At 46.4% G+C, this 13,062-nt stretch overlaps 1 protein-coding gene across 1 annotated transcript in view; it reads left to right on the forward strand.

Moving 5' to 3' along the window:
• Positions 1-13,062, forward strand: part of CFAP61 (cilia and flagella associated protein 61) — a gene marked incomplete at both ends in the record, with an annotated part of 252,425 nt that overhangs the window by 198,102 nt on the left and 41,261 nt on the right. Inside the window, 3 exons of the mRNA XM_082670561.1 lie at positions 1,047-1,374; positions 2,713-2,804; positions 8,659-8,864. Of these exons, the coding sequence (XP_082526687.1) occupies positions 1,047-1,374; positions 2,713-2,804; positions 8,659-8,864 (626 nt within the window). The remainder of the gene's footprint in view (positions 1-1,046; positions 1,375-2,712; positions 2,805-8,658; positions 8,865-13,062) is intronic.

Raw genomic sequence — 13,062 nt, forward strand, 5'->3', positions numbered from 1 at the left:
TAATTAATTCAGATTTAAAAGTATATAGTCACCCATGACTAGTGGCTACTGCAGGCTCATTCGTGGCTCATTCCTCATTGGCACGCCATTCCCAGATGTAGGGAAGGGCATGGAAGGGGGTTACCTCTGGCTCAGGACAGCTGATTTCTGTACGTAATGAGGCAAGTGAGGTGGGTAGAGCTGGCGTGTGAAGGAAGCAGGGAGTGTGGTATCCACCAGTATGATGAGGACCCAGGTCATATGTTCATTTCTTAGCATGCTTTTAATAAGGTGGCAAACCGTGTTTAGGTAAAGATAAAAATGATTCAGCTTAGCTACTTCAATGACAACTGAAGACTTAAACACAGCTAACTTGGACTGCTTTAATGACTTAACATCAATATGGAAGATGATCTCCAGATAAGTACGAGAACGCATTAAAATTTGGGCAGAGAATGGAGGGGCCTGCAGGTACCTTGTAAATCTTCACTGAATCAGCACCTGCCATCCCAGGGCAGGAAGTAACAAGGCAGGAGCCCAAGCCTCGGGGGGACCAAGGCGGACGGGGCTTGCGTCCTCTCTGGGGCGTCCTGCAGGGAGAGACAGGCTTTCTGGGTTTAAAGGGGCAGGAATGGGGCAGCCTGAAGACTCAAAACTGGACGAAGTGACCCCAAGAAGGAACCTGGAGAGACCTAAGTGTCAGACGCAGGAGAGGAAAATGGTAGGAGGCTGAGAAGGAACGATTCGAAATGTCCGAGAATGAGAGGAAAGTGGTGTTTATGAATGTAAACCTCCTTACGGGGAAGAACGTGCTGTTGTGGGAGATATTCCACCACGTGGCACCCTCGCCCCTGGATGTCTAGACTGAGCAATTTAAAAAAAGAAGAGTGACATTGAATGATCTTAATTTCTTCTGTGTACCAAAGATACACACACCATTATGACATACTGTTTGTAGATTTAGGTTTTCTTGTGTGCCCCAAGTAATAAAATAGAGACTCTTCACCCTGTTGGGAAGGTACAGTGAAGAGTGATAACTAGAAATAATGTGATTGTTCACTTTGTAGATGTTCTTCAGCTTCTGTGAGAAGAACGTGGATTACGAAACATTCAGAGCCTTCAACGACGCGTGCCTTGTCTACGACGGCCGCCTTGTGATAGACACCAACTTCCACACCAATGACATAGCCATCAGAGCTGCCGGCTCCCTCACCAAGTTCTCCAACAGGTATTACTCGAATGAGTGGACTCACAGCAACTTCAATTCCAAGGAAGTTGGCTTCCAGCTGGCAGCCGTGATGCTCAACCTCTTTGACCCGACCCTCGAGCCTGTGACTGAGCCGCCGGCTGACCTTGACCGCCTCATCCCCATGTACAGGGGAGCCAAGATCAAAGGTAGGTAGTGGGCCACCTTCATCCCTGTGACGGAGCCACTGGTTGGATCTGGACCAGCCAGCCCTCCGTTTCCTGTAGGTTTGGTGAGGAGGCGCCTGTGTCCCTCAGTGGGTTTGCACAGAGACACGGGAGGGCTCTCTTTTATGTTTAACTGTTTATTATGGACTTGATTTTATCACATCAGAACTGATGTGATAACATTTTTCACATCAGAATGTGATGCTCACTTTGCATATAAGGAAACTGAGACTAGGGGATGATGAGTAACTTGCCCAGAGGTCCCTCACAACTGGTGTAGGGTTCGATGCCCTGACATCTTACCAAACTTTCATTCTCAATATAAGTTGAGAGGTAAGGAGAACTTCCAAGCCTCCCAGGCTTTGGTCTGCTGTCTGGATGGATAAGCTAGACCATTAGCAGCTGTAAAACGGTCCAGTTTTATCCCCTCAGCTTTATTGACCCCTAAGGAGATCATCATATGAGTGACACGGAACTTTCTTATATTGGGGAGGTGGGAGTTACCCCTGAAAACAGTATCTTTGAATGTTGTGGATCTTCTACCAGAAAAATGCACATGTTTACAAAACTGTACGTTTACTTCCAGAAGGTTGATGGACCAACCCCCATAGTCACCCGTGGACCCCTAGGGGGTCTGTGAGCCCTAATCCAGTAAACAAAACATCAGGCTAAAGAGACAAAAGCCCTGTATTGCAGTCCTTGTGTTTATCTGCCCAACTAAATGGCCTCCGAGAGGTCGTGATCTCCTTCTCACTCTGGATGAGACCTTAAGGAAGGTGGTGGATGTGGGAAAGGAAGACAAGGCATGGGTGTCAGAGGCTGATCAGAGCTAGACCAGGCTCGGGCTTCTAGGGCAAGCTAGAAATAGTAACAGTTTCATAATACGAGTTTTCTAAAGCATTGAACAAGAACTTTGTTGATTTTCCTTATAACATTTACTTAGTATTTTGGTTACATAGTGGAGGAGGATGGAGAATGGGAACACCATGGCAACATTTGTAGACCAGAGTCTTGGCTGGCTTTAGCAGGCAGAGATGAGAATGCCACAAGTTATGGGAAATCAGGATGCACGGGATCAGCTTGGCACATCTTGGAACATTGGTGGCTATATTATGGGTTATAACGGCACATTCATGTTGATTTTATTAAATAAAATAAATCGCAGGGTGTTCCTTGCTAATAGAGGTACTTGAGTGGGAAAGTTTGAGTAGCATACACCACGGCAGGCATCTCTGGTTGTCCTGTGGTACAGATGTAAGCCCTGTTACCCAGTTGTTACCCGACTGAATTAAAATGTGGAAAACTTGCCATTTCCACCAGGAGGCATCCTCCCTGGGTCGTACCATTATCTGCATATCGCCAAGCCTGCCATCCCAACCCTATTGGAGGTACAAATGGCCCAGTCTGATTTTGTAAGTATTATTCCTGAATTTCATTTTACTTTCAAATATAACACTTTGTTTATGGGGGTAGGGGTGAAATTCTTAATTCAGTCTTTAGTGTAATGTATTGGTTCACGCATCAGAAAGCCATGTGGCAGTTTGGCCCCCAAAACGGCCCCCACTGACTCCCACCCCTTGGTATTCATGTCCTTGTATGGTCCCCTCCCACACTGACTAGGGCTGACCTGTGTGGCCAGCAGAATATTGTGGAAATGACAGTGTGTGACTTCCAAGGCCAGGTCCTGAAAGATAATACAGCTTCCAACTTGCACCCTCCTGGGTCACTGCTGCCATATTGTAAGGTCACCCAGGTGGCCCTTCGGGAGGTGCGCGTGGAGAGGGACTGAGGATTTCTGCGCCAGCCAGTCGTGTGATGAAGCCACCGTGGAAGTGGTCCTCCAGCCCTAGTCCAGCCTTCCGATGATGCAGCCCTGGCCAACATCTTGACTAAAACGTACAGGAGACCGTGAGCCAGAATCCCCCAGATAAGCTATTCCCAATTTCTGACTGCCAAAGACTGAGGTTATAAAAGTGTGTTGTCATTTTAAACCATTTATTTTTTAGAGAAGTTTTAGGTTCACATCAAAAGTGAGAGGAAAGTACAGAGATTTCCCATATACCCCCTGCCCCCATTCATGCACAGCCTCCCGCATTGTCAACATCCCCACCAGGGTGGTACATTTTTTACCATTGATGAACCTACATTGGTACATCATTATCACCTAAAGCCCACAGTTTCCATGACGGTCCACTCTTGGTGTTGTACATTCTGTGGGTTTGGACGAATGTGTAATGACATGTACCCACTATTACGGTATCATGCAGAGTAGTGTCACTGCCCTAAAAATCCCTCTGTTCCACCTATTCATCCCTCCCTCCCTCCCCTGCAACTCCTGGTAACCACTGATCTTTTTACTGTCTCCATACTTTTGCCTTTCCCAGAATGTCATAGAGTTGGAATCATACAGCATGTGGCCTTTTCAGATTGGCTCCTTCACTTAATAATTTGCATTTCAGTTCCCTCCATGTCTTTTCATGGTGTGATAACCCATTTCTTTTTAGCCCTGAATAGTATTCCACTGGCTGGATGGACCACAGTTTATCCATCCACCTCCTGAAGGACATTAAGCCACTAAGTTTTGAGGTAGCCTGTGATGAATCCATAGATAATTAAAATAACCACCTCTGTGGCAATAGTAAATTGCTTAGGGTCTGGGATGTCTGTCCAGGCCCCCCTGTTCCCCTGCCCTCCCTGGATGACACAGGAAGGGCCAGCGAGGTGAAGCTGAAGCTGCGTGTGCTTGGGGGTTGGGAGGGGCGTTCCCTGTGTTCAAGGTAACTAGAAAGGACACAACATGGTTGGTCGGTTGGTGAGCTTCTCAGGTAAGACTATCGGACAGTTGGTCCCAACCGGTGTTTGTTGTCAACTGGGGTTTCCTTTCTGGTGCTTCACGTTTGCTTTCTCGTCAGTGAGGAAGACACTGGAGGTTGCCTGCTTCCACTCCCATTTTCTCATCCTGAATTTTTTTTGAGGGTTAATGATCTGACTAAGTTAAAATAAGCACATCTCCCAGATTTCCTTGAGAATGAGGTCAGCCATGTGGCAGGTCCCGGCCAATGAGATGTAGCAGAAGCTGCTGGAAAATTCCGTAAGGGGGAGCAGACTCCGGATGTCGCAGGCTCCTGGCCCCTCACCCTCTCTCTTCGGGAAGTCAGAATCCCAGCTCTTCCGTCGACTTCCCATGGACTTTGGACGAGTTATCAACTCCTCTGCATTTCTGGGGTTATTAGGGATCCCATATAAAGTAACACTGCCTTCAAGGAATAAAACAGTGACCCGTCAGTGGTAGATGTTGTTAATTATAGTTCCAGAAAAATAATGAAACCTGGTTCTTCCAAGGAAAGGATGGATGCTGTGTGTTTAAAACTTATTTCCCTTGGGCCTTTCCCAGATTCTTTCAGGTGTGTCCTGTATCCACAGTCTGATGCAAAATGTTCTTACAAGTAAAGAAAGGACCGTAGTGAATGGTGCTCCAGTCTGTACTGCTGTGTAACAAAACTTAGGGACATGAAGCAGCCATTGGATTCCGCTCACAGATTCTGTGGGTTAGGAATTCGGACAGTACACGGTGGGAATGGGTTCAAAAGCTAGGAAATACTGGACTTGGTTTCACACTGAACCAGATTCTTCAAGGACAGTGTGTGATTTCTGACATGCAGTGTCATTTATTTATCAACCACTGGTTCTCTCTCAGAATAAAGTCAGAGGAGGAGCGAAAGGGAGTTTTAGATAATGAGGGTTTTCATAAGAATGGAACTTGACTAGCTTCTTTGGCTGGTGCTGTGACAGTATTTGAGCAGGAACCCTGACTGTAATTAACCATTTTGCCAGGTGGGCCTCCTTTTTAATTAGTACAGAAGATCTAAACAGATTTTTTTCCCCCATTTTATTCACCAAGAAAAAAAATGTAGGATGGTTCCATGGCAATCTTTTGGATTTGGAATTAATTTGATTAAGTAAAATTGTTGCCAAAATGGTCAGGCAGTCGCCTAAATATGGCCAGTGGATCGAGAATGGAGCCCACGGAGCAGTATTTCACTAGAGAAACTAAATTACTGTTCTTACAGCAAATGTAGTACAGATGAATCTCATCAGACTCTTGTAGCAGTCATGCATCGGGATATGTAAGTAAGGAGATGCTTTAGTAATTCATGAGGTAACCCGACAAAAGGAAGACAGGGGACCCCAAGTCGTCTACATAATGAACTGATCCGCAGATTCCAGTCCACATGCTTTGTTGGCTTATACTCCACAGAATAAACAAATTTGTCACAACAAACTCTGCCTGGGTACCATTAAATTTAAAATTGTGTATTCATCGTGGGAGCTGGGAACCTGGTTTCTTGCATGCCGAGTCTGATTACCCCTGGGTCTTTCGTTTGGCATGAATTCCAGAGCCATATTCCAATCTTTGTCAAAATCATAAAGGAGCTCAAAAGGATAATTATATTCAGGAAAAAAGGAAGAGACAAAAAAAACAACACATCAGAACCCGTTACTCTGTCAAAATTTTAAACTCAACACCCAAATCTCCTAACAATTTATTCATATACTTAAAGGAAGAAACTAGCCACATCCCACAGAATTGGAAAGTGTATGAAATCATCATCGTCGTTAGCCCAGAATCCCTCACCGGGTGGCAGGGCTGGAAGCTGCCTTAAGTCCTTGTTTAGTGGAGTGATTTTCTGGAAGGATAAGCAGAAAGGGTCCTGGACTTCACTGGATTTTCCCATCTGTCAGCAACAGTGACTAGGAATGACCTCAGAAATTTAGATAAGTCTGCCCAGCCCCACAGGGGTAACTTGTGTCTGAGAAACCCATCTGTAGGCGACTTGCCTTTCATGTCAATGCAAACTATTTTGATGCCGCATGCCTAGGACGGCCCCCTGGTTCTGTGATCGCAGTGCCAGATCTCATTAACGATGGTCACGGTCACTTCCAGAGTCAAGATGTGCTGTCTTTGCACCACTGGGCATTTCTTTCCTCCGTGTGCCTTTAAATTAAAAAGTAAGGCCAACTCCCCTCCACCAAATAAACAGACCCACGATGACACATCACTGGAAACGATGCTGACGACACAGCCCTTGTAGAACAGGGTGACCTCAGAGGGCGTGTGATGCTGAGACACCAGCCACGGAGTCACCGTGGCCCTCGAGTTGAGGTGCTCAGAATCCACTGAATCAGCCCCCAAATACAAGTGCTTGCGAGCAGAGGGTGGGATGTTCAGTGAAACTCTTTGCCAAGTCAAAAATATTGTCAGCCACGTGGGTGGATCACGAGATGTACCCCTCTGAGGCCTGAGTTCCCTTCCTTAATCACTCAGCATAAAGAAATTTCAAAGAGGAAGAGGAGAGTCCACGACCTTGTGGGATCTGCTGTCCACTGAGGCCAGGGAAACCTGGTGCTAAAAGTATGCCAGAGCTGTGGCCAGTGCCCCCTCTCCTGGACCCCCAGCCGCCCTACCAGCAAGGCCAGGGAGCAGCCCCTCCCCCAGACACTCATTCAACTTCACCAAGGCACCCCTGACTGCGAAGAGGCCTCCCCAGGGTCAACTTTACTTGGTGGCTCGTCATAGCAAACGCTATTTCTGAATTAAATACACACAGAGCTATGAAAGTGATGAACGCGCCCGTTGCGAGCATCTCTAAGAATAAATACAAGACTTTAAAAACCATTTGAGTTTGGCACCAGCAGCTTTAGTCTTAGCCCCTTCCATTAACATTTTGTTAAAATATTGACACAGAAACAAATAAATGATACCGCTTATTTTTATGAAAATAGAATGATTCTCTACAAATTATAAAACATTATAAATTTTTATACTATACTTCTATAGTATAAAATGTACTGGGAACATATTTTCCTGTTATGAAATAACTCACCAATAATTTCTATTGGATGCATTGCATCCAGATGTGTGCATATACCATTGTTGCGTTAGATAATACCTTACTCGGTGTTTTTTTAAACACTTCGCTATGGAGGTAGATTTCCTCTCTGTATCCATCCATCTCTATGATGCGGGACCTCGTGCACCTCCCTGGGGCGCTGTCCCCCACCCCCATCCTAAGCTGTGTTTGTTCTGTCCCCCAATCTCGTGCATATCCTTGGGGCTGGCCCAGGACTTACCTGGCATCCCTCCTGTATTTCTCACCTTGTGCCTTTATAGTTGGCTGGTTCCTCCTCAGGGCTTAGTCATGTGATACACAAACACCCACCAGTTGCTTCAATTTACTTAAAAATCCAGTTAATCCGTGTGTCCTTGTTTAGATAAAGTCCCCAGGGGATGTCCGGGACTCAGTAAATGTTTGGGATCAGTGCAGTTCAACTTGCCCTGGATTTCTAAATGCCACATTCAAGTTCAGAACAAAAGCTTAAATCTATATGCACTCAGGAGAGATTTACTGAGTGCTACTGTGTACTGAGTTCAGAGTCCAGAGGCAAAGTCTGTGGGTTCAGCCACCACCAGCCAAACCCAGGTTTGTCCACGGAGTTTCTGTTTGTTGCTGGAGCCGGTGGGAAGCATGTCTCTGGCTGGTCAGTCAGTGGCCATCAGGGGCTGAAATAGAAAAAGTGGTCATGACTGGGGTAGAGGGGCATCTTTCCTTGTCATCTGGGTTCACATGGTGGTTCAGCCAGTTTCTAGGGGACATAAAGCCATGAATCTACACCTTTCACAATTTACAAACTAACAGGTAGCCCACAGAACGGTGTATATATTTTCCATGAACTTGAACCTTCTTCCCAGGAACAGACCCTACCAAACAGGTGAACCTCTGCAAACCCAGCTGTCAGGGATTCACCTTTTTCCTTCTTTCCTTTGTTCGAGTAGAACTTTAAAAACTGAAATTCCTTTTGCGCACCTTTGACTAGGAGGTTTTTCTCAAAATGGTGCTGTGAAAAAATTAAAGTTAACAGTCTTATGACACCGCGCAGGAGAGAATAGACCCAGTTCCACCTACTGGCTGTGCCAGGTATTGAATAACGGAGAATTGACCGTAACCTAGCAACTAATTTAGAAACGTGGAGCGATATAATCACAGTGTCAAATACCCTGAGGAACTTTCAGTCATCAAATTCAAACACATGGTTTCTGACACGCACTTATCTTCAGTCGAGTTTGGTCAATATCTACTACTGTGATTTGCAACAGGCGATAAGCTCTAATCCGTCCATTATATTTGAAAAATAAATTGCTATGATAAAGTTCCCAAAGTCCAGAAATGTTTCTAACGTTGTTTTTCTGATGCACTCCTCCGCCAGGGTTCAGAAATAGTAACAGGTAACGTGAAGAACGGGACTTACTTCCGAATCCACACCAACAAGTACAAGATGGTGGAAACCATCACGTGCCTTTCCAAAGTGCCTTTCCCTGCCTCCAACTACATCCGCCTGTTCGGCCAGCACGAGCAAGTCCTCAACAACCTGTGCACTCGATACAAGGACGGGCTGGTCCCAGACCTCTACAGGTGAGCTGGGCGTTGCCCTTTCCCGGGGGGTTATGGGGTGGGGGGAATGCAGACACAAGCCATGGATGTCTTGTGAATGAGGGAGGGGTTTTGTGATGCGCCAGAAAGTACACGGGAACCCCTGGGAGAAGCTAGAGCTTCTCAACAGTGAAGAGTATCAGACCCACCAGCACTGGAGAGGCCCACGGAGAAGAGCACAGGCTCTTGGTGTGTCCACAAGTGGCCGCACGGCCACGTGCAGGCCTGGGTCCCAGACGCATCCGTGCACGGCCTCCACGCCACAGATGATATTCAAGTCTCTCTCGAGACACAGGCTGCTAAGAGCAGTGGTCAGAAATGTAAGAGGTCGATTTGGGGGCAGGATGGAGGTACCTGGTCCTGGGGGGAGTTCCAGCACCACGGACAGGCTGTCTGTGACCCCAGCCGCCTCCTCACGGCACGTGCTCAAGCAGAGGGGGCGACCGTTTGCCTAAGACGTTGGGAAGGAATTCTGCTCCAGCAGGTTGGTTAGACTGGGGGCTCTAGATCCCCAAACGGAGCAAGTCAGCACTCCATTTGGGGCCCTGTTTGCGAGCCTGCTCATGGCAATGCGTGTAGCTGGAGTTTGTGTGTTTTCCCTGCTGTATGGTATTCCGTGTGTAAGATAACTGTGTCACAGCTCATCCGTCCATTTTCCTGTCGATCGATGTTCATATTGTTCCAGTTTGGTGCCATTGGCATCGTGGGCACACCTGTGCAGGAATTTCTCTCGGGTGTACTAGGTGACGCCCAAATGTTCCCCACGGTAGTGGTGTCTGTTACCCTCCCTCCAGCCAGCCATGAGAGCCCTCCGCAGCCCTGGCAGTCCTCGGCACCGTTCAGCTTGAACATTTGGCCACCCTGGTGGTGTGGAAAGGTGTCTACCCAGGGTTTCAGTGTTCCCTTTCCTGATTTATTTTATTTTTTGTGTGTGTGGTACACGGGCCTCTCACTGTTGTGGCCTCTCCCGCTGCGGAGCACAGGCTCCGGACGTGCAGGCTCAGTGGCCATGGCTCACGGGCCCAGCCACTCCGCGGCATGTGGGATCCTCCCAGACCGGGGCACGAACCTGTGTCCCCTGCATCAGCAGGCGGACTCTCGACCACTGCGCCACCAGGGACTCCCCCCCTTTCCTGATTTCTAATGCAGTTCAGTGCCTTTTCATTTGTTTGTGAGCCACTCATGGTAGTTTCTGGGGAAATGCCTGTTTATGACATTTGTCCCTTTTTGGGGGGCGGGGGGCGTCTTCTCTTACTAACTCACAGGAATTGTTCGTATATTCTGGATACAAACTTGGTTGTTTACATTTCCTTCATACGTCTTCTTGCATTCTGAGGCTTGTCTTTTCACTTTCTTTATAGTGTCAATTAACAGATATTCTTCATTTTAAAATCATCTGTCTTTTTCCCGATGTCTTGGATATTTTCGTCCCTGTGCTCTTCTAATAGTTTTACAGTAACCTTGTGACGCTCCGTGAAAAGCCCCACTGGATTTGATAGGAAATGCATTAAACCTTAGATCAATTACATAAGAGTTGACATCTTTGATATTAATTTTAGTCTCATAACATACTAGTTAACCCTTGAACTATAGTGTCAATATAGTCAAAAGTCGAAAGTCTGAGTATAACTCACCTTCTGCCCTCTGTGCCTGTGGTTCCACCTCCTCGGATTCAGCTAAGGGCCGATCAACCAAGCATGGATCGTGTAGTACTATAGTATTTACTACTGAAAAAAATTTGTGCGTAAGTGGACCCACGCAGTTCAAACCACAATTGTTCAAGGGTCAACTGTGTAGATCTTGATTTATGTGGGTCTGTTTAATATCTTTCAGTAAAGATTTATCATTTTCTCCATCAATGGCTTGCTTAATTTTTGTTTGATATGATCCAAAGTTCTTTATATTTTTATTGCTGTTGTAAATATCATTTTCTTACTGATTGCTTCTATATAGTGTATAGAAATGTGCTTTTTTATGGTTTTGGATTCTGCAACTTTGCTAAACTCCCTCATTCATTCAGATAATTTACCTGTAGATTCTTTTAGATTTTCCACACAAAAAAATTATGTCATCTGCAAATAATGACGGTTTTGTTTGTTTCTTCTTTTTAAATCTTTGTAACTTTTATTTCTTTTTCCTGTCTTACTTCACTGGCTAAGATTTGTGGTAAAATTTGGGATAGAAGTAGTGAGGGATGACACCCTGGCCTCATTCTTAATTTTAAAGGGAATTCGTTCAATATTAAGTGTGTGACGTTTGCCATACATATTTTTGTAGACACCCTTTATCAGGATAAGGAAGTTTGTTTTTATTACTGGCTTGCTAAGCATTTTTATCATGCATGGATTTTTATTTTTTCCCAGAAAGAGTGCTTAACTTTTTTTTTTTTTTTTTTTGCTGTACGCGGGCCTCTCACTGTTGTGGCTTCTCCCATTGTGGAGCACAGGCTCCGGACGCGCAGGCTCAGCGACCATGGCTCATGGGCCCAGCCGCTCTGCGGCATGTGGGATCTTCCCGGACCGGGGCACGAACCCGTGTCCCCTGCATCAGCAGGTGGACTCCCAACCACTGCGCCACCAGGGAAGCCCAAGAAAGAATACTTAACTTTTGAAACCTTTTATGTGTGAGGATATCTTCCTATATGTTTCCCATTATAAACTACATTTTGATAAAGTATCAAATTCCTTAATCATAGGCTTCCCCTCCTCAGGTCTTTGTAGACATGACTCCAACATTTATTTAAAATAAAGAAAATTACAAGTATTTAGAAAGTGAATTCATTTGTTCCTCAGCTTGTGGGTAGGATTTTATTGTGGCTCTCAACCTTACACAAAATATTTGAGTTAGAGGGGAATCAGTTGTTCGTCAAAGAACATTTTTATGGGAGCTATGTATTAAGAGTCTTCTCTGAAAAGAAAATATTTTCACATTTGACCAAATTCAGTTTGTTTTTCCTGAGAAGAGATGCTGAAAGAGACAGACTTTGTGAGCTCGAGACCACTGGTCTGGGCACAGCTGTTAACTGAGGACAGTAATAAGTTTAAAAGTGAATTTGATTTGCTAGGAGTGAATATTTGGTATGGCAAAATGGGACAGCACTGGCTATTAGGACGTGCCAACTGACATCTGTAAGAAAGGGGACAGGGGGATGGTGGCTGATCACGTTCTAGTGTGGTACCCAGGGCGCTTCCAGGCCCCGTCCGTCCCTCCCGGATGCCTGTTAGTGCACGAGCAGCTGCGGCCACGTTCTTTTCAAGTGCCACGAAATGCTGCCAGGGCCCGTGCTGACTCTTGGCCCAGCACTGCTCGCCCTGTCTGTTGTCAGACCAACTGGCAAGGCTCTTTCCAAGCAGGCAGGGTGAATGGTTTAGCTGATTTTGGCCGAGATATGATTACCGATTGTTTCCCTGACCTCGGCAGCACCAGTAACATCTCTTGTTCAAATCTGGGCGCATTTCCATCTGTTGCGTCTGGGGGTACCTTCCTCCAGGCTGGGAGGGCTGACCGTTAACCAGCCGCTCTGTCTTCTGCAAGACAGACATGACCTCAAGGTCAAGTTCCTCTCCGGGTTCAAAGAAACCCTCTGGATCCTTTCTCTCCACTTCCCTCAATCTATTCTCACCCCATCCAGGGCCAGGACAGAGGAGGTGCTGGTGGCCCCAGTGGGAGTTGTGGCAGCCACTCAGGCAGACGCTGTAGCAGCCAAGGCCTCCCCAGCCGTGTCTCTGGCTGCCTGCGGACAGGCTCACTTGGAGCCATTTGGGGACACGTGGTGGCTGCCGAGCAGTCAGCCGCTGTGACACCCAGGCCGACAGCTGTCACAGGACAGCAGTGCCGCTGAGGGTCTGGAGCCAGGCTGGCTTGGATTCTACCTCTGTTTCATCCTTTGTTTTCCCCTTGGCGCTCCAGTGCAAACCACTGGTGATGGAGAGAATAAATTCACCCCTGGTGACTGTGTGTGTGCATGCATGTGAGTGTGTGCCTGTGAATGTGTGTGCCTTTGTGTGTGAGTGTGTCTGTTAGTGTGTGTGAAAGAGAGAAATAAATGGATGGGTTGACGGATTTATCACTTTGGAAAAAGAATGGAGTCCCCGTAATTTATCTGTTCCTTTCTGAACCAACCAGCATTTGAAAGTCACATAACAAATGTGTTACAAAATGGACTTTTCCGCAATCTTCC

This window comes from Grampus griseus (genome assembly GCF_964374135.1).
Source record: "Grampus griseus genome assembly, chromosome: 14".
Lineage (NCBI taxonomy): Eukaryota > Metazoa > Chordata > Mammalia > Artiodactyla > Delphinidae > Grampus > Grampus griseus.